General features: G+C 36.2%; 3 protein-coding genes across 6 annotated transcripts in view; 2 read left to right on the top strand and 1 right to left on the bottom strand.

The window, feature by feature from the left end:
- TRIM23 (tripartite motif containing 23) overlaps positions 1 to 2,335 on the top strand; it is a 40,615-nt gene extending 38,280 nt beyond the window's left edge. For both annotated transcript variants that reach the window (XM_036020337.1, XM_036020336.1), the window contains exon 13: positions 2,224 to 2,335. Coding sequence is in view for 1 of the 2 variants with exons in the window: in XM_036020336.1 (XP_035876229.1) it covers positions 2,224 to 2,293 (70 nt within the window). In the remaining variant the exon portion in view is untranslated. The remainder of the gene's footprint in view (positions 1 to 2,223) is intronic.
- PPWD1 (peptidylprolyl isomerase domain and WD repeat containing 1) lies at positions 856 to 24,048 on the bottom strand. 2 transcript variants are annotated; one of them, XM_036020335.1, is made up of 12 exons: positions 23,824 to 24,039; positions 20,299 to 20,401; positions 19,710 to 19,771; positions 17,333 to 17,433; positions 17,083 to 17,203; positions 14,358 to 14,805; positions 10,492 to 10,682; positions 9,475 to 9,664; positions 5,793 to 5,974; positions 3,474 to 3,555; positions 2,329 to 2,511; positions 856 to 1,101 (listed from the first exon to the last, which is right to left on the bottom strand). In XM_036020335.1, exons 3-12 carry the CDS (start codon positions 19,742 to 19,744, stop codon positions 958 to 960), a joined length of 1,677 nt encoding a protein of 558 aa, XP_035876228.1. In that variant the 5' UTR covers positions 19,745 to 19,771; positions 20,299 to 20,401; positions 23,824 to 24,039; the 3' UTR covers positions 856 to 957. The 2 variants fall into 2 exon arrangements, with proteins under 2 accessions (XP_035876228.1, XP_028369402.1); XM_028513601.2 differs by lacking the exon at positions 19,710 to 19,771 and having other exon boundaries at positions 23,824 to 24,048.
- Positions 24,049 to 24,183: 135 nt separating this feature from the next.
- CENPK (centromere protein K) overlaps positions 24,184 to 24,686 on the top strand; it is a 37,410-nt gene continuing 36,907 nt past the window's right edge. Inside the window, exon 1 of one of the 2 annotated variants that reach the window (XM_036020341.1) lies at positions 24,184 to 24,222. The gene's annotated coding sequence lies outside the window, so the exon portion shown is untranslated. The remainder of the gene's footprint in view (positions 24,223 to 24,686) is intronic. The other variant, XM_036020343.1, reaches the window with a different exon arrangement.

Genomic DNA, 24,686 nt, shown 5'->3' with positions numbered 1-24,686 from the left:
TATTCTTCCAACGCATAAAAGTTTGGGGTACAAAAATGAATAAAGGAAATGATTCTGCTGACCAACAGAAGTATAAGCTAAGATTTAAAGTATAAGAATGAAATCCTTAAACAGGTCTGTTGAACATGTTTATCCTATTAAGTTTTTGAAGAATCTGGAAATTGGAAGCAGTAGTTCTGAACAGTTATGAAGGTAGGGTAAGTGAAGAAGAGAAAATCAATACAAGAGTTTGGACTCACTGTTTTACTGCTACAATTTCTACTGATCTCTCATTAGATACTAAAAATTTGTACTCCATATGTATTTTTTATATATTTAGTAAGATAAAATATATTTAAATATATTTTATCTTACTAATATTGATATATTTAGTACTTTGCAAAATACTATAAACTTGAGGATAGAAAATTTAGCTACATTAGAAAAACAAAATAGTAAATGAATCTGTATAAAATCAAGGACTCAGGTATTCATTGATTCTTACATTTGAAAGACTATTTGATAGTTATGAAGGAATTCAACACTCTTGACCAAAGGGACTTGATATTTTTACTTACTGAAGTTTTACTTAACACTGCTTATGACTTAATGATCAAAAGACAAAACTATATGGCATGGAACACAAGCCTTGTAAAAGAAAGGAAATAGTATATACTATCAGTTCCTTTCTTCATGGATTTAAAGAAACATTGAGGACAGGTTAACTGACATGTTTTAAAAAGCTGAGGAAAAAATGCATACCATTCTAATTATTTAGTATGGTTTTGAGTCTCCTAAGAAATTATAAATAAGGAGCGGTGTTTTACCCGAGTTTAGTCCATTTCACGTCCTACATGAGAAATATTCAAGAGAAGGCAAAGTTTTAAAAAGGAATTTAATGAAAAATAGAAAAATACAATACTGCAATCCTTAAAACATGATTTGTAGGTTCAGGAAGTGTTAAGATATTCCCAAATATCACTTGACAGTAATATTTATGATGCTGACGTCCTCATAGGGCTTATCTGTTTTGGGGTTGACTTTAACGTTGGAGATCCTTTGTACAACTTCCATTCCCTTAGTCACTCGCCCGAAGACCGTGTGCTTATTGTCGAGCCAAGGCTGTGTTGGAGGACAAATGGAAAAATCTTGGTAAACCAGGTTTCTTCACTCACACCCTCTGGGTGAGCAAATTAAAGAAAAATTTAAATTTATTCTTTACTTTTATAATAATTTCACTTAGCTGACTTTTAGAATGATTTCCATGTTTATAAGTAAAAACACAAAAGCACAGCATAGTGTTTAAATATTTGCATCTTTCAGACCAAAGGGAGCCACAAAGTGTTTGCTAAAGGCAGTTTCTTTGCACTTAAAGACTTACGGCTAAGGCTTTAAAGGTCTTCAGCAGGAATCCTGCCTGCACAACTAAGAGGCAATTTGGGCTAGTTTAAGCAGTGTGCGCTTTGGCATTAGAGACAGGGCCCTCGAATGCTGGCTGTGCTACTTACTTGATCTTTGACAAGTTAGTCACACTTGCTTCCTCCTCTGTTAATTAAAATTGGGTTTAGTGATACTGGAAGTATTATGAATGTCACATGAAACTATGTGCCTGGCAGACAGTAGTTATAAACATTTTTCCTTCACTGCTTAGTGCTTAATTACGAAAAATAAAGTATAAATAATTATGTGGAAATGCACAATAGCACTAGATATTCTTATATTGTACTCCATCAAATCTACAATGCCATTCTTTGGTTATCAGCTGCATTCTGATTTCAGAAATGGAAAAATGTCTTAAAATTAGGAATTCATATACTCCTTTATATTGTCTTCACCCACAGGCATGCTTTTAGAGAGAGGGACATGGAGGGAGAAAGAAAGGGAGGGAAACATCAATTGGTTGCCTCTTGTACCTGCCTCAACTGGGGACCGAACCCACAACCTAGGCATGTGTCCTAACCAGGAATCAAACCAGCAAATCTTTTGTTTTGCAGGGCAATACCTAACCAACTGAGCTACACCAGCCAGGGCCGGGATTCATATACTCTATCCTCCATTCTAAAGATGAGAAACAAGACCAGAAGTAAAATAATTTGTTTTGAACTCTACAAAAAAAATAGGGGCAAAGTGACTAAAACTTAAGTGCCCTAAATTACAGAAGTATTGTTTTACGAAGTAAATCTGATTTGTTAGGTAATTTTATATTTTCTTATCTAAATTGTTTTCATTTTTACATCCTGGCAGATATAAGTCATGGCACAGAGTAATGCAGCTCTCTGTTCCACTGAATGTACTCTTAGATCATAACCTATGAACCTCGAGCTCACAGATAATGCTGTTAGTACTCACCGTTGGAACAACTGTTATGAAAAACTGAGATCCATTCGTATTCGATCCAGCATTGGCCATGCTGAGTGTATACGGTCTGTCATGTCGTAATGTTGAGTGAAATTCATCTTCGAATTCTCCTCCCCATATACTTTCTCCTCCCATGCCAGTACCTGTTGGATCTCCTGTCTGAATCATGAAGCCCTTAACAGAAAGTATACAAAAAAACACATTACACTGTTTTTCTATGTGTGTGCGCTCTGGAGTTACGTTTGTCAAGAGTGCTTTGTATGCAGTAAAATCTCAACTTTATACTTTAATTTGGATGATATAATTCCATTGCTCAACTGCTACCTAATTTAAGAGAAAATGCATAGGTCTTCTCCTTTATAGACACGTATGTCTTCCCCAATAATCTAACTGAAGCTAATAGTGTAAGTTTCAGGATCTGTATAGTATATTATAGCTTACATTACTGCCCCATTCTTCTCCGTTTCCCTAAACACTGGATTTTCTGGATTTCATTTCACTAATTCCTCCAGAGTCCTGAAATTTGACTTTTCCTCCTGCCATTTCTGAACTGTCAGTAACCAAGAACTATATCCATTTTATAGAATGCTACTCAACAAAATCTTGGGCAGAGTTCATTCTGCTCTTCAGGTACTAATGGTGGTCCTTACAGGTTAAGTGGCATCTGGGCTTTTCTGTTATTTAAAATCAACTTTTAGATTGGCCAGCGGTGTGGCTATGAATGTGGCCCAACATAAAATCGTCAATTTACTTAAAACCTTTTTTTGTTCATCAGTTTTCATTAGTGTTTGTATATTTAATGTGTGGCCCAGAGATGCCGAAGTGTGGACACCCTGCTAGATCTTATCTAGCCAAGGTTACGTTGGCCATTGGTTTTATCTCAGCGTGACCCTTTACTCATGTGATCCTGTTTTCAATGTCCATAAAATATTGCTGCAGTGTTTCTAAAAAGGAAATTATGCTACTATTCCTGTCCTTGATTCTAGATCTGATACTTACGACCATTCTTCTTTTGGCATCCACAGTCCATTTTTCCTATTCCTTTCTAATAAACTAAGTTTGAGTGAAAGATATGCCTTAGGTTTAAACCTCTTGTTATGCAATTAACTACCATTCATAAAACTTGTATAACTTACCTTAATTATACGGTGAAATGTATGTCCATTATAATAACCATTTCTGCTGTGAACACAGAAGTTTTCCACTGTCTTAGGACACCTAGTAAGACATTTAAAAAATATGAAATGTATTCAGAGCATCTTAAGACAGTTTCTTTGCAATTCTGCTTTCTAATGGTGTTTTCAGTATCTTCTGAATGTTTCAGATGGACAGGTGTTCATAACCTCTTCTAATCTGAGGACAAGCAAGGGCTGAAAGGGCATATAAACTGTAGTACATTACTTAATGTAGCCTCTTTAGATCAAGATTGCTTATTACAGTGGAATTCGATATAATATTCAGATTTCAAGGTTATTTAGCAGTTTAAAAAATGTAACCAACACACCTTAAAATATATACAATTAGCTGGATATGGTTGATGGAGTTCCGGAGAAAGGTAATTTTCTTACAAAGACAATGTTTTGGTAATGACACATTCCTGACCAAGGATGTATTCATTGAAATATCTCCTAAATTTAATCAACTTTAAGTGATAATCAGACACACAGAGTATGAAGCATTCTAAATAAAATGAACCTCACGGGATGTGGTACATTATCCTGTACCAGACCTTCGAGCTGGGAGTGAAAGGGAAAATCAAGAGGGAGCAACAGGCTTGATGGGTATGTTGGTTCTGAGTACTTGAAATGAGATGGTCCAGGAGTCTAGAACTGCCTAGTTCTTTGTTCAGTAGCAAGGTATGGTGTGATAAAACATTTATATCCAAAACAAGTAAGTACTTTTACATAAAGGTGTTGTAAAAGATGTCACTTTCTGTTTCAAGACTAGCCAGAAATACTCTATTGTACTTGGTATTGCATACTCATTTTGCAGACTTTTGAACTGTCCTGAATATGTTTCTGCTTTTTTCAATGGAAGCCCTTAAGTGTTTTATTCAAATTTGCTTTAAAAAATACAGCTACTGGGACTAAGGAAGAGAAAGATGTCTAGCAAATGTGAGGAAGTAAAAATATCCGTTAAGGATTTGTTTTGAAAGGAAAGCCAGTTATATTAAGCAAGTCACAAATCATATTTTGGATGTGTAGTTAATAGTAAAAGTTATATTGGATTGGCCAAAGAGTTCATTTGGTTTTTTTCCCATAAGATGGCTCTAGTTGCATTTTGTCTTTAACTTCATTGGAAACAATTTTGTTAGACTGTATTGACAGCTGTCATATCACTGCATTTAAAAAAATCAAAATTGATGAATTTTTGTGTAGCCATTTTAATATTAAAGATGGAATATGCAACATTTTTGGGATATTCTTTATTATTTCAAAAATGGTAAAAAATGCAAGTGAAATGCAGAAGATTTGTGCAGTGTATGGAAAAGGTGCTGTGACTGATCAAATGCATCAAAAGTGGTTTATGAAATTTTGTGCTGGAGATTTCTCACTAGGTGATGCTCCACAATTACATAGACCAGTTGAAGTTGACAGCAATCAAATGGAGACATTTGAGAACTGTAGGAGACCATTCTGCGTGGCGTGGGCTCAGCTCCCATGCCCACGGATAGGTTCTCCCATGGGGAATCAGGCTTGCAATGTACCTAGGCTGCTTTGAGACTTGCTTTTGCTAAAACTCCCTCCCTCACCCTGAATTGAAACAGCAAGTGCTTATTGTAACTTCCTAAAATCCATGCTAAAGCATCCAATGTGATTAGCGGCATCAGCTCCTTCGTTATCTGTAAAAGGTAACCACCTAAAGCGAGCCTGTGCATAGGAAATGAGGACCATCATGTAATGTGCCCAGAAAAAAGAAATAAAGGCCTGTCATGGCAGAGGCCGTGGCTTTTGCTCCCCTTGAGAGAAAAGCCATGCTGTCCCTTTTCCTCCACAGGACTCAGTAGTCCATGGGAATGTCTTGTGTCTCATCCACAATGTGGTGGACCCCACAAGCCAAGGTCCGCATTAGCAAACAACCAATGTTCTACCCCCAGGAGACAGCTGACAAAATATCCGTATTAATAAAGTTACTGGTGAAAATGAAAAATGTGTTTTTTATTTTACGGAAAAACCTAAATGGACTTTTTGGCCAACCCAGTATATGTTTGTATGTCACTCTTTAGTTTACATTCAGCACTTTCATAGCCCAGATATTTAGTCCTCATATTTTAAAAACCTGTTAAGAATGTATATCTATGTATAAAATTTCCCATTTTCAAGTAGAACAGTTATCACAAACCTCAAGGTTGACTATCAGACATTTAAGTCAGAATAACAAAAATTTTAAGTTGCATCATTTCTTCAAATATACACATCTACATAAGTGTTTGAGACAACAAAAACAGTACACACTCGACAGGAAACAGTTTGGTGTGAATGTCCCCCATGCTCGTGTGGATAATGGCACTGTCCGAGACTCGTTTGGGTCCTTCAGCCTGAGTAGCTGCCATGACTTCTTCTTTAGAAGGTTTCTCATTAAAAACATCTCGATCAGAATCTGCACTTTTTGTATCTTCTGGTTCTCGTTTGGTAAACTAGAGGAGGAAAATAAACTGAGTGAATTAAGGTTTTCATCTCATTAAAATTTATAAAGAAGAAAAGTTCACTTCTAATTAAGTATTTGAGGAAAATATGAATTCACATCAAAATTAATCCTTCAGGAATCACTTCCTATCAAAAAATGTCTAAGGCAGTTAAATTATTTTTATACTTACATGAAAAAGTCCATATAGTGAAGATGTATGATATTAACTGGGATTTAATATCCTTTTAGGTGAAAATTATTTGAGTATACATTAACAAGATGCAGGACTTTTGAGGTAGGTACCTACTTCTGCTTTCTAGCATGTCCTAACCTGCCACCTGTTGCGTACTTTTCACTATTTAGAATCCCTGGGTTTGAATTCCAGCTGTCAATTGATATGCATTTGACTTTGGGAAAGTAAATTCATTTCCTCATTCATCAATGGGGATAATAAGAACTACCTCAAATGGTGAGACGTCATGAAGATTAAATGAAGGGATGTAAACTGCTTAGAGAATGGTGGTTAACATATAGAGGGCACTATATACCTATTAACACTTGTTATTACTATGAGCAGGACTTTGTGCTAGGCAGGATCAGGATCCAAAGATGAATCAGTGTCCTGACTGCTGTGACTTGGTTGGTTGGGAGTCGTCCTGCAAACTGAAAGGTCGCCAGTCTGATCCCTGGTCAGGTCTCATGCCTGGGTTCCAGGTTCAGTTCGGTTCCCGGATGGGGTTTGTGCAAAAGGCAGCCAACCAGTATTTGTCTCTCGCATTGATTTTCTCTCCCTCCCTTCCCCTCCGTCTAAAAATAAATAAGTAAAATCTTAAAAAAACAAAACAAAAAACCCAAAGAGTAATCCTGACTTTTTTTTTAGAGCCCCCATCTGATGTGCCTTAAACCTTGAAGCTTGGGAGAAAGAATGCAAATTTTGCATGCAAGTTGTAGAAATCTCAGAACCTCAGGGTACAGAGAGAACTCAGAAAAATCTTTCAGTTCTTAAAATTCTGCATTTCTCAACACCTGTTTCTTTTATTTGGCTCTCAGTCAGTAGAAATCTTTCCTTCCAAGAAAGATATACCCAGTGCCTACCGAGTTTCAGGAAGGTAAAGCTACTACCCCAGGCCATGTTGTACCCAATAGCATACCTTGATCTACTTGGACAGATTCCTCCAAATAAACAACCAAGCTCAGATATGATTGCCTTCACATCTTATTCTCTAGTTTTCAAAGGAATGGCATGTCTGTTATACTATTTATATGAATTTTAAATACTGATCTTGATTTCGTTCACATATGAAACTACTAAAGTTCAAATTATATAAAATTTTAGTTTTATTTCATGAATTGGACTTGAAAATGGATACAAATGTATATATATTCTTTTAATTTTGCTTCAAAATATGTACATCTAATAAACCTGATAGTTCATGAAAATGTTAGCTGTATAAAGACACACTGTGAGTGACTTACTGTTTTTCTACTTCTTCAAACTTTAAAAGGAACGTGGTTTAATCAACAAAAAAGTAAACTCTGGGAAAAGTAAAAGAAAGTAAATTAGTTTTTTAATGAAGTGGTTGAAAAATTATATGTTTTTAGTGTTTATCAAGAATTCTCTTGTGCCCTGGCTGGTATGGCTCAGTGGATTGAGTACAGGCCTGTGAACCAAAGGGTCACCAGTTAAATTTCTAGTCAGGGCACATGCCTGGGTGGAGGGCCAGGTCTCCATGTGGGGATGTGCAAGAGGCAACCACACATTTGTGTTTCTTTCCCTTTCTCCATCCCCTGCCCTCTCTCTAAAAATAAATAAAATCTTTTTTTAAAAAAAGGAAAAATAAAGAATTTTGTGATTTTTATTATCAAAAACAGCTGACTTACAGGTAAAAACAAAAAAAATTATTTTCCTTTAACATATATTAGTAAATTTTTAGCAATGACTTTGAAAGTTTTAAGAAAAAAAATCTCACCTTAAAAGAATGTACCCATTCTAGGTTAAAAACTTGGTTGGGGTAGGGCAACTGCTATTTCCTACATTTATCAAATGCTGCTGCTTATATGTCAGATGAATAAATGAATATACTATAATGGGCCAGACACTTTACCAAACTTTGTGAATTTAATAGTGAAGAAAACATAGTGCCTGTATTTATGGATTTCATATTATTGTAAGGAGGAGATGGCAGTGTCAGCAACCAAAAAAAATACCTGCAAATTATTCCCGAAAGTATGACACCAACACAACCAAGCACACCTAATCCAGACTTGATGTCAGAGAAGGCTTAGAAGCTGAAGTCTGAAGTATGTGTAGGAGCTGGGGAGGTATGCGTACCTAGCAAAAGGAACAGCCTGTGCAAATGCTTAGATGTAAAAAAGAATTCTGAACTTACTACAAATGAGGTCTAGTTCAGTATGGTCAGTGCAGCAAATGAAGTAGAATACAGAATGATAAGGTAGGAGGGACTGCTAATATAGATACGGGGGGAATTAGGCGGAGAAATATAGTAAGTCCTTACTTAAGGTCATTAATAGGTTCTTGGAAACTGCTACTGTAATCAAAACAATGTATGACAAGACCAATTTTACCACAGGCTAATTGATGTGAGTTAGGTTCCTATGGCATTACTTCTGATCACAAAACAACCAACTTCTAAATAACCCAGAACACTGCTGGGACAATTTGGATACACAATTAACCTAACCTGCACATCTTTGGGATATGGAAGGAAACCAGCATTCCCAAAGAATGTGCAAACTCCATTGTGACAGTGATCCTGATTGGGAATCAATTTTTTTTCTCATTAACACTATAACAAAATGACAATATTTGAGGACCTGCTGTAATGACATTTGGGCCTCAGAAAGTCTCTGAAAGCAGTGTGAAGGACAGAGTGCAAGGGCAGAGGTTTCTATACTTCAGATTTTTCTGCTTGGCTGGACAGTTAGGATGATGCTACTCCCACATAGCTTTGTAGTTTGATTTCGAGTCCAATTTTAATTAACATGCAAAGTATTTTTAATTCTCTAGAGAAAAAAACTCCCCAGGAATATACAATTCTAAGGTGGCAATATTACACTGGAGTCAAAAGATCTTTTTTTTAAAGTGTGTAAAGAAGAAAGTGTGCAAGTTCAGGGGAAATGAATTATGTTCAAGAGTAAAGACTGTAAAATAATGAAAACACAGAAGAATTTTTAAAATCCCATAGTGAAGACTATTTGGATTCAATTATTACCATAACCACTTACTTCCTATCATCTTAGACAACACAAATAGTTATAGAAGCCAGGTTGAACAATTTTCAAAACAGAATGAAAAACAGTACAGAAATACTGAAAATCAAGTCCTAGTTAAAAATTCTACAATATTAATGTTATAAGATGGTGTTCTGGTTGTTTAGAAAGTCTGCTATTATTGCCAACATTCCCTTCAGTTGAAAGCACAAGCTAAGAAAATAACTCCAACCAAACTGGAAGAAACATTAAGGTCCATCTCTTGGTACTTATACATACCATATAAAATCTGTTCTTTTTGAAAGACGTACAGACTATCGTTGGGTCAGCTTGAATATTTTGAAGAACAGGGTTTTCAGAAGCTTTCATTTCAATAGTAGTTGCAGCACGATGTTTTTTGGCTATTCCTTGGAACAAAGCCAACTGCATCACCCTAATGTTTTCTTGCTTGCCTAAGATCCGCACACACCTGAAAGATACAGTATTTTATACAATAAAATTATCAGAATTAATTCCAGTTATAACAACTTTACAGATAAAAGCTGGGACTCAACTATCCTTTATTTTTGTACAAAATAACTAGTGAAAGGTTTTAAAAAGTGTATCTTCACCTGCCCCCCAAAAGTTATTTAAAATTGGTAGGTGACTATAATTTTCAGGTTAAATAAATACAATCATTCAATCATACAGTTTTAATCTAGTCCCAATATTTTAATACATCTGCAAACTTGCAAAGATTTTGTACTGCGAAGAACTAAATATAAATTTATTTATATGTGAGAAGGTACAGCACAAGATTTTTTTCCCTTAAAATATAGTACTTTAAGTACTTCTCATTTACCTTCAGTGATAGTATCTGATTGTAGCTATTCTGTACTAAGACCAAATGGACTGTTTGCACAAAAGGCTTATTGTGGTTTCATGCATTTTAACTTCTGATTTTATGTCTAGCAGGATGTAATGCCGAATTCTGTGGTTAAAATATTTGGCAACATTTAACATGAACCAGGCTAATTTAAATCAATAAGCAAAAGACAGACTATAACTTGTTAAAAAAAACTTGAAACTATGCATATCTTCTTTCCATTTCTTTTACAAACATGAGTGGAAACTTTTTACATAAGAGTATAAACAGAAAGACCACAGAAAAATCCAGTCAAAACATTTGGTTAAGTTTAGACGTTTGGGACCATTCCACTTGTCTTGGAACAAACAAAACTCCCATTGTTTCCCCAAAAGAGGAAATGGTCCCCAATAAATGCATTTTTTAAAAACATACATCATATTAAAGCTTACCGGTTTGTTTCTACATTTATAACTTTAATGCCCAGCATAGTTCCATATAGCACAAAGTGTCCAGTTTCATCAAAAACTATATTAATTAATCTCACTGCATCCACCTTCTCCAACTCACGTTCCACAGCCATTCGTCGGCCAAATTCCATGTCTGGTAGCTGTTGCCTCATCTGCTGTAGTTCAGTAAACATCTAGGAAACAAACCATTAATTAACAAAAAACCTGCAGAAGAAAGGGAGCAAGAATTCAAATAGAAGCAGAGTGCACATTAAGAGCAACTGACAGTTTATGCACTTACATCTCTCTTAAGGAGGATTCTAAACACTATAAGCAGGAAATAAAAAGTATATTTCAAACATAAAAAACATTTATACTAACCGGCTCTTCTAGTTAAATAAGAACCTGTTAGTCATTATAATTACTGCTTTCTCTATAGAAATTATATTTCTGCTGCCTTGTATAAGCTACAGCCTAGCACTTTATAGTAGAAATATAATGCAAACCACATAACTAATTTAAAATTTTCAAGTAGCTACATTAAACAAAGTAAAAAGAAACAGGTGAAATTAATAGTTTTGACCCAATATATCATCCAAAATATTAACATTTAAAAAGTAAGCAATTTATTTTTTCATGTCTTTGAAATCATATTTTGTATTTTCAGTTGAACTCAATTTGAACTAGCCACAGATCAAGTACTCAAGAAGCACATGTGGCTGGTGGCTACTATATTGCATGACACCGCTGTAGACTATGAGGTTCTTATATAAGGGTCACAGGGCTTGACATAATAAGCACTCAGTTTCTGTTGAATGAGTAAACTCTTATTATTTCACTTATGTATAACAATTTCATGATGTTTAAAAAACGTTTCAAATCTTTTGACACAGAGTACAACTACAGTTACATTGTCATTAAGTAAATGTGATATAGGATAGATGAATATTTTAATGGGTACACTTTAGCTTAGAAATTTGGTTTACTTTTTAAAAATAATACATGATTTAAAAAATAGGGGTCATATCCAATTACTATTATTACACTATAAATCTTCCACAAGATATGACCTTTAACAGTTTTCCATACATTTAGGGGATCAAAGAGCAGAATTCAAAGGTAGCTCTCCATTTCAGATGAAAATAAGCCAGACTTATGATCCACCTACTTCCACCCTTCTTTTTTTCCATGTCTGCGTTAACTGGAAATGTCCCATTTTTATACATGGAAAGAACAGTACACTCCAAAAATCAAAAGGAGGTATATGTGTTAGGGAATGGTCTTACAGACCAGCTAAAAAGCCTGGTCATTCGTTTCTCTTCTCCAGTCTCTGAGACAGATATACGATATGTTACTGATTTATACCTTCATGTGTCAGAAACAGCCTAGATGCTGGGCTACATCTTTGTAGTGAGAGAGCCCTGATTATTCTTGCTAGAGAGGGGACTCAGTTTCAGGACTTTGTAGATGGCCATCTGCCCACATGTAAGAATTTTATAAATGTTAATCCAACCTGATAAACACATCAGAATCTTTCTACAGAATTCTAGTCTTTATAGCAGGGCCTCTGTGATACACAACTGTGTGGCCATGTGCAGTGATTCTGGTTAGTAAATGCTCGAAGATACTTCATATCATCCAATTAAGTTTCTTGTCTGTTAAACGAGGATTTTTAACTGGGTAGAAACCTCCCCCTGTATCATGGAACTATGAAATTCCATCATTTACTAGTCACTTGCATTGTAACTAATTTAACTGGCATTTTCCTTTCTGTCTGTTTTATAAACTTTCTCATTCTGAATCTCAACCTGTCATATGCTTTACTACTGAGCTCTTACCACTTTCACTCTATCACTTCAACAAATTATGAAGACAACACTGAAGAAATAGAGTGGATTGAACAGCTCAGAATACGTATGTTAAAAGATTTATATCTGGGGACTAGGATTTTAATATTTCTTTTCCAAAGGAATCTTAGAAGAGCTGCAAGTTGGTAAAGAGTTCTTAAATTACTGGCCACCACTAAAAAAAAAAGCATCACAAAGCTTTCTTCTTTTTTAAAAAAATCCTTATCTGAAGAGAGAAGAAGGGAGGAGAAGAGGAACATTAATATGAGAAATATTGGTCGGTTACCTCCCATATACACCCCAACCAGGGACCAAACCCATGTATGTGCCCTGACCAGGAATCAAACCCACAACCTTTTGGTATATGGGATGATGCTACAAACCAACTAAGCCACCCAGCCAGGGCAGTTTCTCCTTTGCTTAAAAGCGTAGTGGAAAGCCATCTTCTTCCAACAAAAAAATGAGTCATTAGGATGATGTGACTAGCAAAGAGAATTTCACATTTGTCTGGATTCATACTACTTCAGACAGATACTCCACCTAACTTAATACCACTTGCCACCAAACAAGAGGGTCACTAACAAGAGTGACAGAATTTCTGAAGAGCTTGATTCAGGGAATATAATGTAAATCAGCCACTACCAAGACTGGAATCAACACTATCATATAGTAAACACTGCTACAAAGGTTTAACCCACACTCTTAAAAGGATTCCACATACCATTAGCAGTTATAGAACCACTTGACAAAAACAGCTGATGAGACCCAAGTTTCTACAAAAATCAGTTAACTTTGCATGTATAAACTCTTATTTTACAAAAGTATGCTTTAACAAATTCTTGTTAGCAGTAATTACGTTGTCAGGTACTATTCTTAGTGCAAAAGATACAATCATGAACCGAAACAGACACAGAATCATAGATTACACTGAGTTTAGTCTACTAGGTTTGGTACACAGTAATCAAATAAGAATATACCAAAACATTTAAAAGAAAATAAAGAGTGATATACAGTCAAATGAAGATTTAAAAAAAAAAAAAAAAAAGATGTCCTAGACTGCATGAACAGTGAAAAATTCACAAAGGAAGTGACCTTTTAATTGAGATTTGAAGGATAAGTTCAACAGGTAATGGGAGAAATGGAGGGAAGGGCTGCATCAGGTGGAAGAGACAGAATGTTCAAGAAATTGAAGCAAGGCCTAAATCACTAGCTAGAGTAAGAAGCAGGGAGAGGTGATTTGCACTAGGTTGTAATGGTAGGCAGGGACCACGACATGGCAAGCCATCATTTTGGTCTCGTTTCTAAGAACAACAGGAAGCCCCTGAAAAGTTCAAAAGACAACATGATCAGATATGTGCTTTTAACAAATTACTCTGGATGTAGCAAAGGTAACAGATTAGGAGAGTGACAGGATAGATACCAGCAGTAGGCCACGTAATAAGCCAGGAAAAAGATCATCAAGTACAGCAGTGAGGGGTGTGCTGAAAGGAAATAGATGGATTTAAAGTATATTTAGAAAGTAAAATTGTCAGGACTCATGATAAATTAAATAGAGGACTAAGGAAATAAGATGGCTCAAGTTTCTGGCATGTACATGTAATGGACATTGGTGCCATTCATGAAGACCAAAAAAAAAAAAGCAACAAAGCAAGATAGCAGACAACTGAATACTACCTTTAATGTGCTAAGAGAGAAAAAAAAATCCTACCAATATAAATGTCTCTATCCAGAAAAAAATGCCTTTTAAAGAAATAGCACAGCCCTGGCTGATGTGGCTCAGCAAACTGAGCACTGGCCAGTGAACAAAAGGATCATCAGTTCGATTCCCAGTCAGGGCACATGCCTGGATTGCAGGCAAGGTCCTTAGTAGGGGGTGCGTGAGAGGCAACCACACACTGGTGTTTCTCCCCCTCTCTTTTTCCTTCCCTTCCCCTATCTAAAAACAAATAAATAAACTCTTTTTTAAAAAGCACAAAACAAAGACATTTTCAGAAAACTAAAATAAATTTAAATTGCACTTACACTTAGTGATTCATCAAAGACTCTCATGAGTTTTCCAGTTAAAAACCTGAAAATTCTAACTTTTCTATCAGAACCAATTGTAGCTATTTTCTTCCCATCAGGTGAAAAACATATGCTGGTTGGATAAGCCTTGCACTTGGCAAATTCATATAAATCTGTGTCAGTTTTATATTCCCAGTTCACATTTTTAGGGAATTTATATTCATGAGGAGGCCCAGTCCAGTATTCAATCATTCCAGATTTGTCAGAAGACACTACTGCTTTGTAAACTGGGTTTAGCCGTATCTGAGTAAGAGGTGACGTGTGGAGTTTGTCAAAAACATGGAGTGGCTGGTTATCTCCTCGACCATCATAAATAAAAATTTTTCCCGTACTCTTCTCAGAAGCAGCAACTGATGATATGGCATCCCCTGGGCAATAGATCCACTCGCATTGTCCAGGAAAATAGCTGAAATAATAAAAATTTGAGAGAAAAGGAGATCAATACAAGAAGTAAGCATTCCTTCCTACCCGCATCACCAAAAAATGTCTTGGCTAGTGACCAGTAATTTAGCTAGTTTTGGATTCTCTGCTCAAAAGAGGCAGAGAGAGCCCTGGCCAGTGTGGCTCTGTTGGTTGGAGCGTCACACCAGAACTGAAAGGTCACCAGTTGGATTCCCAGTTGGAGCACATATGAGAAGGCAACCAACTGATGTTTCTCTCACCCCCTTCCTCTCTCTCTAAACCAATGAAAAAAAAAAATGTCCTTGGGTGAGATAAAAAAAAAAAACTAAAGAGAGAGAGAGACAGATACAGAATGGGGAGGAACAAGTAAGAACAGTTACTAATTTTTCTCTTTCTGATTTCATCAGCGCATTGGTAATCACTTCTGACATTTTAGCAAATTGTAAGTAAAACAATGGCACATAAAAGACCATTTACTTCTTTGGGCAAATAAGGAAACCTAATGAGACTTGGGACCTAAGATAGTCTGGGGCACTGCTTTTTCAAACTCTATGCCTCAGTCTATGTGTAAGTTAAATGCACTGGAATGTAACAGTGCATGTTGTCCATTCTTGAAATATTAGAGATCAAAATATTTTAGTTATGACCTTACTCAAAAGAAAATCACACTTTTATTACACTCTAATTATTGGTAACTTGATCTTAAAATTGTAAGCTTTGAACATGCTACCTGATAACCAGAGTATAAAAAAACTGGGATGGCCCTGACTGGTGTGGCTTAGTGGATTGAGTGCTGGCCCACAAACCAAAGGGTCGCTGGTTCGATTCCCAGTCAGGGCACACGCCTGGGTTGTGGGCCAGGTCCCCAGTAGGGGGCGCGTGAGAAGTAACCACACATTGATGTTTCTCTCCCTCTCTCCCCTGTCAAAAAATAAATAAAATCTTAAAAAAGAAAAAACTGGGACAGATTTCATCATATACCAAACTTATATACTCAAATGAATGCTGTCTCCTCCAAAGTAATCAGTCTGAGAGGTTACACAGATATTCCAATGATGGTGCTGATGCTCAAAACATTTTTGGATTCCTCTTTTAGAATTTCTATCAAAGTCAAAGAAAAAATACTCTTTCAATATCCTCAAAGGTGGCAAATGTTCAATATTTTTGAATAGATTTGATTTTTTCAAAGTAGGTAACGTGGAGAAACAAAGCTGGGAAGTAAGATAATACTGGTCAATAGATATTTCTATTTGTAGTCAAAAAGTTAGTTCTGACTAGAAATAATGAGACTGATTTCATTTAGCAGATTGTAAACTGATTTCAAAGGCAATTCTAAAAGAAGTCCTACTCTGTATTGAATTGCAGTTCTTTTCCATCCCCACACCCAGTTTATATGATGGCTCTAACCCCCAGAGTCACTGTATCTGGCCATAGAGTCTTTAGAAGGTAATTAAGGTTCAACAAGGCTGTAAGGGTGGGGCCTATCCCCACAGGCCTCCAGCCTTCTAAGGAACAGGGAGATATCATTTTCCCTTCCATCCCCTGTTCTGAATGAGGACACAATGTGAAACCTAGAAGAGAATTCATACCAGAAACCAAACCCTGCTGGAACCTTGATCTTGGACTTTCCAGCCTCCAAAACTGAGAGAAAATAAATGTCTGTTGCTTAGGATGCCCAGTCTGTGGTCTTTTGTTATGGCAGTCTGAGCTGACTAAGACAAGTCTCAAAACTGTTTCTGACAATGTTACATTTTTCAAGTTGACATTCACTTACATTTAAGTATAAATTCAGTATGTTATCTTAAAAAAGACATGCGTAAAACAAAGCATTAAGTCTCATTACTGTGTAGTTTAACCACAAAACTGGGGTATCAATACACTTCAAAGTTTAAAATCACCAACAAGTAACTTCATTTCCAAATATGTGCACTAACTTTCTAAGAACACAATGCCATATAACTCAAATAAGCATAACAAGAAAGTTAATTCTAAGTACCAGTAAATTAGACATGGTGGATCCTTGTTATTAAGTAGTGTTAAATGGATATAATGAATTCTTGCCATGATGCTGTTTGGACATTTCCGCAGCAATTAATGACAGAACCACAACAGAAACCTCCAAATAGCATAATAACAAGGATTCACTATTTCCCAATCAAAATTCAAAGTACATTTTTTAATGGAATGGTGACATTCTGTTTAGATATACCTATGAAATGGTGAAGTTTAGTTTAAAAATTATTTCACTAAGTTAAAAAACACGTAATTTAAAAAGACTTACCCAAGCTTCAGCATATTGATCATGTCAAAGTTCACTACATCAAACACCTTCATTGCTTTATCATCACCCACAGAACAGAACAATGCTCCCTCAGAGCTAACTGCAATACTCTCAATAACTCCTATTTAAATAAATGAAATTAAAACATCAAATACCAATGAAGTAAATGCACATGATTTAAAGAAAAAAACACTTTAGAAGAACTTTAGTACAGTTTAAGAGAGCAAAAAAAAAAAAGTGAAATTCTTACCTAGGTGACTGCGAAAATGTTTAACAAATTCAATTCCCTCTTCTATTTTTTTCCAGAACTTAATATGTCCATCATGACTGGCTGTAATAATAAAATCTGTCCTGCATATATAAAATTACAAAAGTCAATTTTGAAAATAAATCTATGAATCATTCAATACCCCAAAGCAGTCATTCACTTAGAATCTCTGACTCTTTCATACTAGGTTTTCAAAAAAAAATCTTCCCTTCTGCAGGATACTATATTAGGGTAGACAGACCATTGCAAATTTTAACGATCTTTTTTGGACATCATAACAGTTGCTGTTGTACAAATTTTAATTTTAAGACATAGGCTCAGAACTGAGCTAGGATTTGACATTGAAAAGAAACAAAAGAAATCTCACTAGGAATCACTAGAACTTTGGGTCTTTAAATTACCCTCTTAAAAAAACCTTACAAAATTCAACACCGAAAAACACAAGCAACTCAATTAAAAAATGGTCAAAGGACGTGCATAGACACTTCTCCAAAGAGGACATAGAGATGACCAATAAACATATGAAAATATGCTCAATGTCACTAATCATCAGAGAAACGCAATTAAAACCACAATAATATACCATCTTACCCCTGTCAGAATCGCTATCATCAACAAATCAACAAACAACAATAGCTGGTGAGGATGTGAAGAGAAGGGAGCCTTTCTGCACTGTTGGTGGGAATTCAGATTGGTGCAGCCACTGTGGAAAGCAGTATGGAGATACCTCAAAAAATTAAAAATGGATCTGCCTTTTGACTCAGCTATCTCACCTCTAGAAATACATCCAAAGGAACCAAAACACTAATCTGGAAGAACATCAGCACCCCTATATTCATTGCAGCGTTATTTACAATTGCCAAAATATAGAAGCAGCCCAAGTGTCCATCAATAGATGAGTGGCTAAAACAACTCTAGGACATTACACAATGAAATACTACTTGGACGTAAAAAATAAGAAAATTTTACCTTTTGCGACAATATGGATGAACCTGGAGAACATTATGTTAAGTGAAATAAGTCAGTCAGGGAAAGACAAATACCACATGATCTCACTTACATGTGGAAGCTAATGAACAAACTGAACTAACAGAAAATGAGGACACACTCATAGATGGAGAGCAGTATGACAGTTGGGGACAGGGGAGGTTAGGTGTGGGGGGATCGAGCAAAAAGGAAAAAACACTCATGGACATGTACAACAGTGTGGTAATTGCTGGGGAGTGGGGGCGTTTAAGGGGACTAAATGGCAATGGAAAAAATACAATAAAATTAAATTTTAAAAAAATTACCCTCTAGGCAGTCTTTTCACAGAGATTAATGTTCTATTTTTAGAAGTTCACAAATAATTAAATCTCAACATTTTACTTTCATATACAGCAAAATTCAAAATAAGTTTGTGTCCTATCCAAAGTATTTTGGTTATTTAAATTATCAAAAAGATTTTGCACAGAATCATCTCATCTATAGGTATATAAAATAGAAACCATTTATTGAAATCTAGTATGTGTCAGGTACTTTATACACATTGCCTTATTTAATCTTTGTAGCAACTTTATTAGGATAGGTATTTTTTACCATCATTTTACGAGTTAGGAAATATTTTTAAAATGTTAAATATATTTGCCCTAGGTCCAAAACTGAAGAGTAGCATTCAATATCAGATCTGCCTAACTCCAAAACCCATAATCTTTCTATTATCATTTTCACCTTGCTGCCCTGGGTTAAAAAAAAAAAAAAATTGAGGGGAGGGTGATAGCAGTTCTAGTCCAATATGCTGCTTTATATACTGACAACTTTGGACTAGGAAAAGTGCTAAAGTTTGGTCAGAATTATTCTATAAATAAATTATAAAGATATTTTAATTAAATTTATATCTTAAATGGTTTCCAAGAAATTAAAAACAGACTGATCCAAAGAGTAAAGTAATTCACCTACTTCTTTTTATAATCACTCCCAATATCATTGAAACCACCATATCTCATCTAGGTTTCTATGCTAGTATGGTAACTGCTCTCACTGTATCCATTCTGGCCCTATTTGAATCCATTAATCTCACCTGTGCCCTGACTGGTGTGGCTCATTGTCCCACAAAGTGAAAGATCACCAGTTCAATTCCTAGTCAGGGCACAGGCCTGGGTTGTAGGCTCAATCTGTGGCTGGGATGCATGCAAGAGGTGGCCAATTGATGTTTCTCTCACACATAAATGTTTCTCTCCCTTTCTTTTCCCTCCCTTCCTCTCTCTCTAAAAATAAATAAATAAATAAATAAAATCCTAAAAAAGAGAAAAATCTGATGTTATTCTCCTGATTACAGGTTCAAAATCCATACAAGGAATAGAAAACTCTCTAAGCTTACCCCTTGCATTTTTTTTCTCCAGCTTCATCTGCCATTTAACTTCTCTAAACCTGTTTCCTTACCTATAAAATGTAGATTATATTATTACCTCATCAGCTTGTTCTTAAGATAAATGAGGTAATTTATGAAAACAGTATTGGACATAATATGAGCTTAATGTATAGTAGAACATTACTATGATGATTATCCTTTTCCAAATCCCCATTCATTCATTTTCAAGGTCCTGTAACACTTCCAGCATGTCTTAGTTCTTACCATTGTCCCCATTAGTACTGAAGAGGCCAGCTACAAATTACTCATTTTAAATAATGTACCCTTCTGGAAAGCTCAGATGCTACCTTGTTTATCCCCTTTTGGAATTTATTTCCAGAAGACATACACACAAGCTAAAGAGTTCCATCTCAGAGGATGCATTCCTTTATGATATGGGAAAGAACATGTAGGCCTTTAACTTAAACTATCACAGAACCTTTGGAACTGAATAGAAATCCATAAAGTCCTAAAGTTACTTCTGTAAGTCCATGTTGAAAACTGAAGCATTTAAAAAAAATTCTCAGAAAAAATTTTTTAAAAGATATGATAGACTTACTTGGTGCAGACCACATGGGTGATAACATCTCTGTGCATGTAACTGCGCTCGTACATGGATGCACTGGGGAGATTATCAAGATAGACTCTTTCAAACTCTAGAACTGAGGAAAACAATTATTTTTAACAACTGGAACCGAATGCTATTTTACAGTTTATTTAAAATTTTCTAAATCCTATTTTGTATTTTTATCTAGATTTTAATCTCTGTCTATTCCATGTGTAATGAAAATTAAAATCCAGTCTTTTGTGTCAGTTGTAACTTAATACTGCACAGTACTAAACAGCCTTATTATTTAGTCAGTCACAAGTTCTCAGGTATTGTATAGATGCTTAACTGTCTCCAGAACTTAGGAAATGAATGGCTGGTTTAATATGTAGGTTCCATTCAAGTATAAAACCAAAAACCTTAAGAAGCTTCATGAAAACATCACAATCATCTTCCTAACCACATAGATCCAACTACTAGTGTTAATTTAAATAAATCATAAGAGGCCATCAGCCATCTATAAGATGTCTCAGTTTATTTTTAAGGCGTTTAATCCTCTTTGAAGTCACTGCCACCGGGTTTTTCGGAGCTGAGAGAATCCTACAGAATATCCAGTTGAGTGCTTCTGAAGCATTTTCTAGGGGCAAAACATTTGTAAGAGTGGTAATCTGAGGAAATATTGATTCCATTATATGAGCTATATACAATTTTACTTTAAAAATGACATTAAGTATGTACCTAATAAAAATAATCCAACGACTGATCGATGACTCCCTCAAAATGCAAAAGAAAAAATCCAACAATTTTATTTCTCCAAATATGACTATAAAAACTGCTAAATAAGCTATTTTAGTTTTTTCATAATTATTGTATAGCAGACTCAAAGCTATGTCTGATGAACTACTTTTCCCATAATTTTTAGTAACAGAACCCACATGTTTATATGAGTACACTAACATCCAGGCTATAAGATGACATTTCTCACCTTTTCCTGCAGTTAGGTATAACCTTACACCAATGAGATAAAAGTGGAAGTGTATGACAGTCTAGAAGTCTTCTTCAAAAGGTGTGTCCTTCTCTTCCTCAATTCTATAGCTTGGAACTGGGGTATGAGCACTGTAATTCTAGTAACCACTCAGGACACTGGATTATTTTTATTAGGTACATACTTAATGTCATTTTTAAAGTAAAATTGTTTATAGCTCATATAATGGAATCAATATTTCCTTAGATTACCACTCTTACAAATGTTTTGCCCCTAGAAAATGCTTCAGAAGCACTCAACTGGATATTCTGTAGGATTCTCTCAGCTCCGAAAAACCCGGTGGCAGTGACTTCAGAGGATTAAACACCTTAAAAATAAACAGACATCTTACAGATGGCTGATGGCCTCTTACAATTTATTTAAATTAGCATACCCTAGTGACGCTAGGACCGAAAGCTGCAAATAGTCTACATTCCTTTGTAGCCTCCATATCAGTTCTAGACTATCTTGGGACTTCTTTTAATGTTATTGTTATTTTGGGGTTTTCTGTAATATGCAGCTAAATTTAATCCTATCTGATACACATTCCTTTTGCTTTTAGTTAGTTCACTTGTTGAAGAGATATTTATTGAAAACATGGGCATGTAGTAGAATAACACATAGTCCCTGTCCTTGACAATCCATCAGTTTAATTAAAGGTAGTGCCATATCATTTGTAATGTCTGTCTGAAAATATATGTGAAAGTCCAATATCCAAAGAACATGTTAAAGGGAAGCAGTTCCACTTCTAGAAATTTAAATATATTACTAAACTCATCCTTTTAGATAAAATCATCAATATTTAAAAAAACATTTCACATATATTTTAAACTTTAAAAACTTTAAATATTTTTCAAAGTGAATCCACTATTTACTGGCTTAAATACAATAAGCATCTGATGAAGGGTGAAGATTTTTCACACCTCATAATCTCCTATCTGTCTCAATTATATTAAAATTCTAAGATCTTTGTCTAATATTAATTTCAGCTCTTTGATATTTTTAGATTTGCCCTTTCCCCTGCTTATTTCCATAAAAAATAGGCAAGATTATTCTAAATCAATAAAACAAACAAGAGCATAAACACTATAATATTCATTCAGTGAATACTTATTGAGTAGCTGCTACATGCAAAGCAATGGAGTAAAACTTGCTCTTAAATGCTTACAGTCTTAGCAGTGGAGAGGAACATTAATCAGATGATCACATGAATAAATAAACAATTTCAAGATGTAGCAAGTGTAATAAGAAATACTTATCAGGAAGGCCTGGCAGTAAAAAAAGGTAATGCACTTTGCGGATGTCAGTGTACACAGTTCAAAAAAGTAGCTTTTTCAAATTTTGGATACTAAGGCTACCTGTAAATTCAGTGTGATAACCGTTATCTCAGAGTTATTAGCTATGTACTTTAGAAACCTAGCCCAGACTGTAGAAGTCACAGGCTTCCGGGAGTAGGTGACAGCTGACCTGAGTGCTAAAGGCTGAACACACACACACAAAGTTAGCCAAGTGAAGGGGTGAGGGTAAACATATTCGAGGTGGGCAGGCACACCAAGATACCCCAAGAGTTATCCAATGGCCCATGCTCAAGTGTTTTTGTATGGCCCGTGCAGAGGAGAAACAACAGTTTAGGAGAGAAAAGTATGGAAATATGCTGGTTAGATAAGGAGAGATTCTATCATGAAAGGCCTTGTATGCCATCAAAGGGAATTTGGACTTTGGAAAATAATGAGCAATCACTGAAGAGTTAAGTAGGGAGAGTGATAAAGTACAATTTGAATTTTTAAAAGATCACATTTTAATGGTCTTACATGTTTAAGGAAAACAGATCATAAAAACAGCATAAAAAAGAGAAAGCTTAATCTATCCCTTTACTCCTTTTGATTGATAAAATTTTGCCACACTTCCACGTTACAGGCAAAATGCTTCATGCCATGGTATGTAAGGAGTATGGTTTGAAAACCACAGACATGATGTTTTTAGATAAAAATGTGTTATTCACGAAACTTACGTTCCCTGGCTAGAAAACTCACTGATGGAAGAGTCAGGGTTGAAATGATCTTGACTTACACTTGACGATTCTAAATAGGTACCGTCGTCTCCACAGCCCCGCCCTGAGTCCCCACACCACTCTTGAACTAAAAGCCTAAGAGAACCAGTACTCTTTCCCACATCTACTAAACAGAATTGTATATTCCAACCTCATATGGCTACTGTACGGATTAAAAGAGAGGCATCAGAAACACAGTTAAGTATTGGCCTAAGTTAGCACTAGAATCTACTATAACAAATCAGTGATTAATAGTGTTTCGTATGATCAAAAAGGCACTGCACTGCGGCAAAATCACTATTTCGGGAGCACATACAAGTGTAAAGCGGCCAGAAGAAAGATGGCGACCTTCTGTCCCGATGGCACAGAAGTCCACAAACACCATCCGTTTTCAGTCTGGCTTTAACTCCCCCACTAGCGGGTCGCAACATTCATCTTGCCCTGTGCCTATCTCTGTAACTACCTTTCCTCTTTTTGGCCAAAGTTGCCTCGACAGGTAAAGGCCCAACCCAGCGCTCTTCATTATCCTCTTCGTTCTCTTGGGTCACTGCTACTTCCACTGTCAGTTCTCTTTCTTTGAGTTCCGTTTTTTCCGGTTCCTCCGCATCCCGGTGCTTTCTTCGTCTTAGTTGGGAATCACTACTACCTTCCGCCGCCATGTTGTTCGAATCGTCAGAGAAGGCGCGACACACACAGCTCGACAACCAATCCCAAGGCAGCGGCGAAGCTCCTCGTCAGCTGCTGCAGGTTCCGGGATTGGCTGTGGTGGATCCAATCAGCAAGCAGCGCGCGCACGGGTCCGGGGTGGGAAAGGTTTGTCTGTGCTGGGCGGAGGCGGCTGGAAGTCTGGGGCTCCATAGTGGTAAGAAACAGGCAAGCGAGAGCATCCTAACGGTTTGCTCTTGGGGCTGGGGTTGGCAGTTCCCAACGTATGGGGCTGCAGCCCCGACGGTGGGACCCTTACCTCCGGGAAAGCGGGTAGCCGACGTCCTGCCGGGCCTTTAGCCCAGCTCTTCGGCTCTAGAACCCCGAGGATTAGGAGAGAAAGACGGAGCGGTGAGGAATTAAAAGATCTGGTCACCTGGGTCTCCCTCAAGCCTCTTGATTCTCTCACAAACTCTCTGAAGAAATTGGTGAGCGCCTGTTACTATTTGTTGAGACCCAGCCATTCCAAGTAACCCGAGTGACACACACTTCAGCCTTCACCCTGGTCTAGGCTTCCATCTCTTAGCGGCTTTCTGGACTTCCGCGCTCTTCTTTAAAAAAAAAAGGAAAGAAATTGTGGTGGGGGGAAAAAAAAACAACGTAAAAGTTGCCATGTTAACC

This window comes from Phyllostomus discolor, chromosome 3, assembly GCF_004126475.2.
Source record: "Phyllostomus discolor isolate MPI-MPIP mPhyDis1 chromosome 3, mPhyDis1.pri.v3, whole genome shotgun sequence".
Lineage (NCBI taxonomy): Eukaryota > Metazoa > Chordata > Mammalia > Chiroptera > Phyllostomidae > Phyllostomus > Phyllostomus discolor.
The sequence above is the reverse complement of the archived record's forward strand: the minus strand, read 5'-3'. Positions and strand labels throughout refer to the sequence as shown.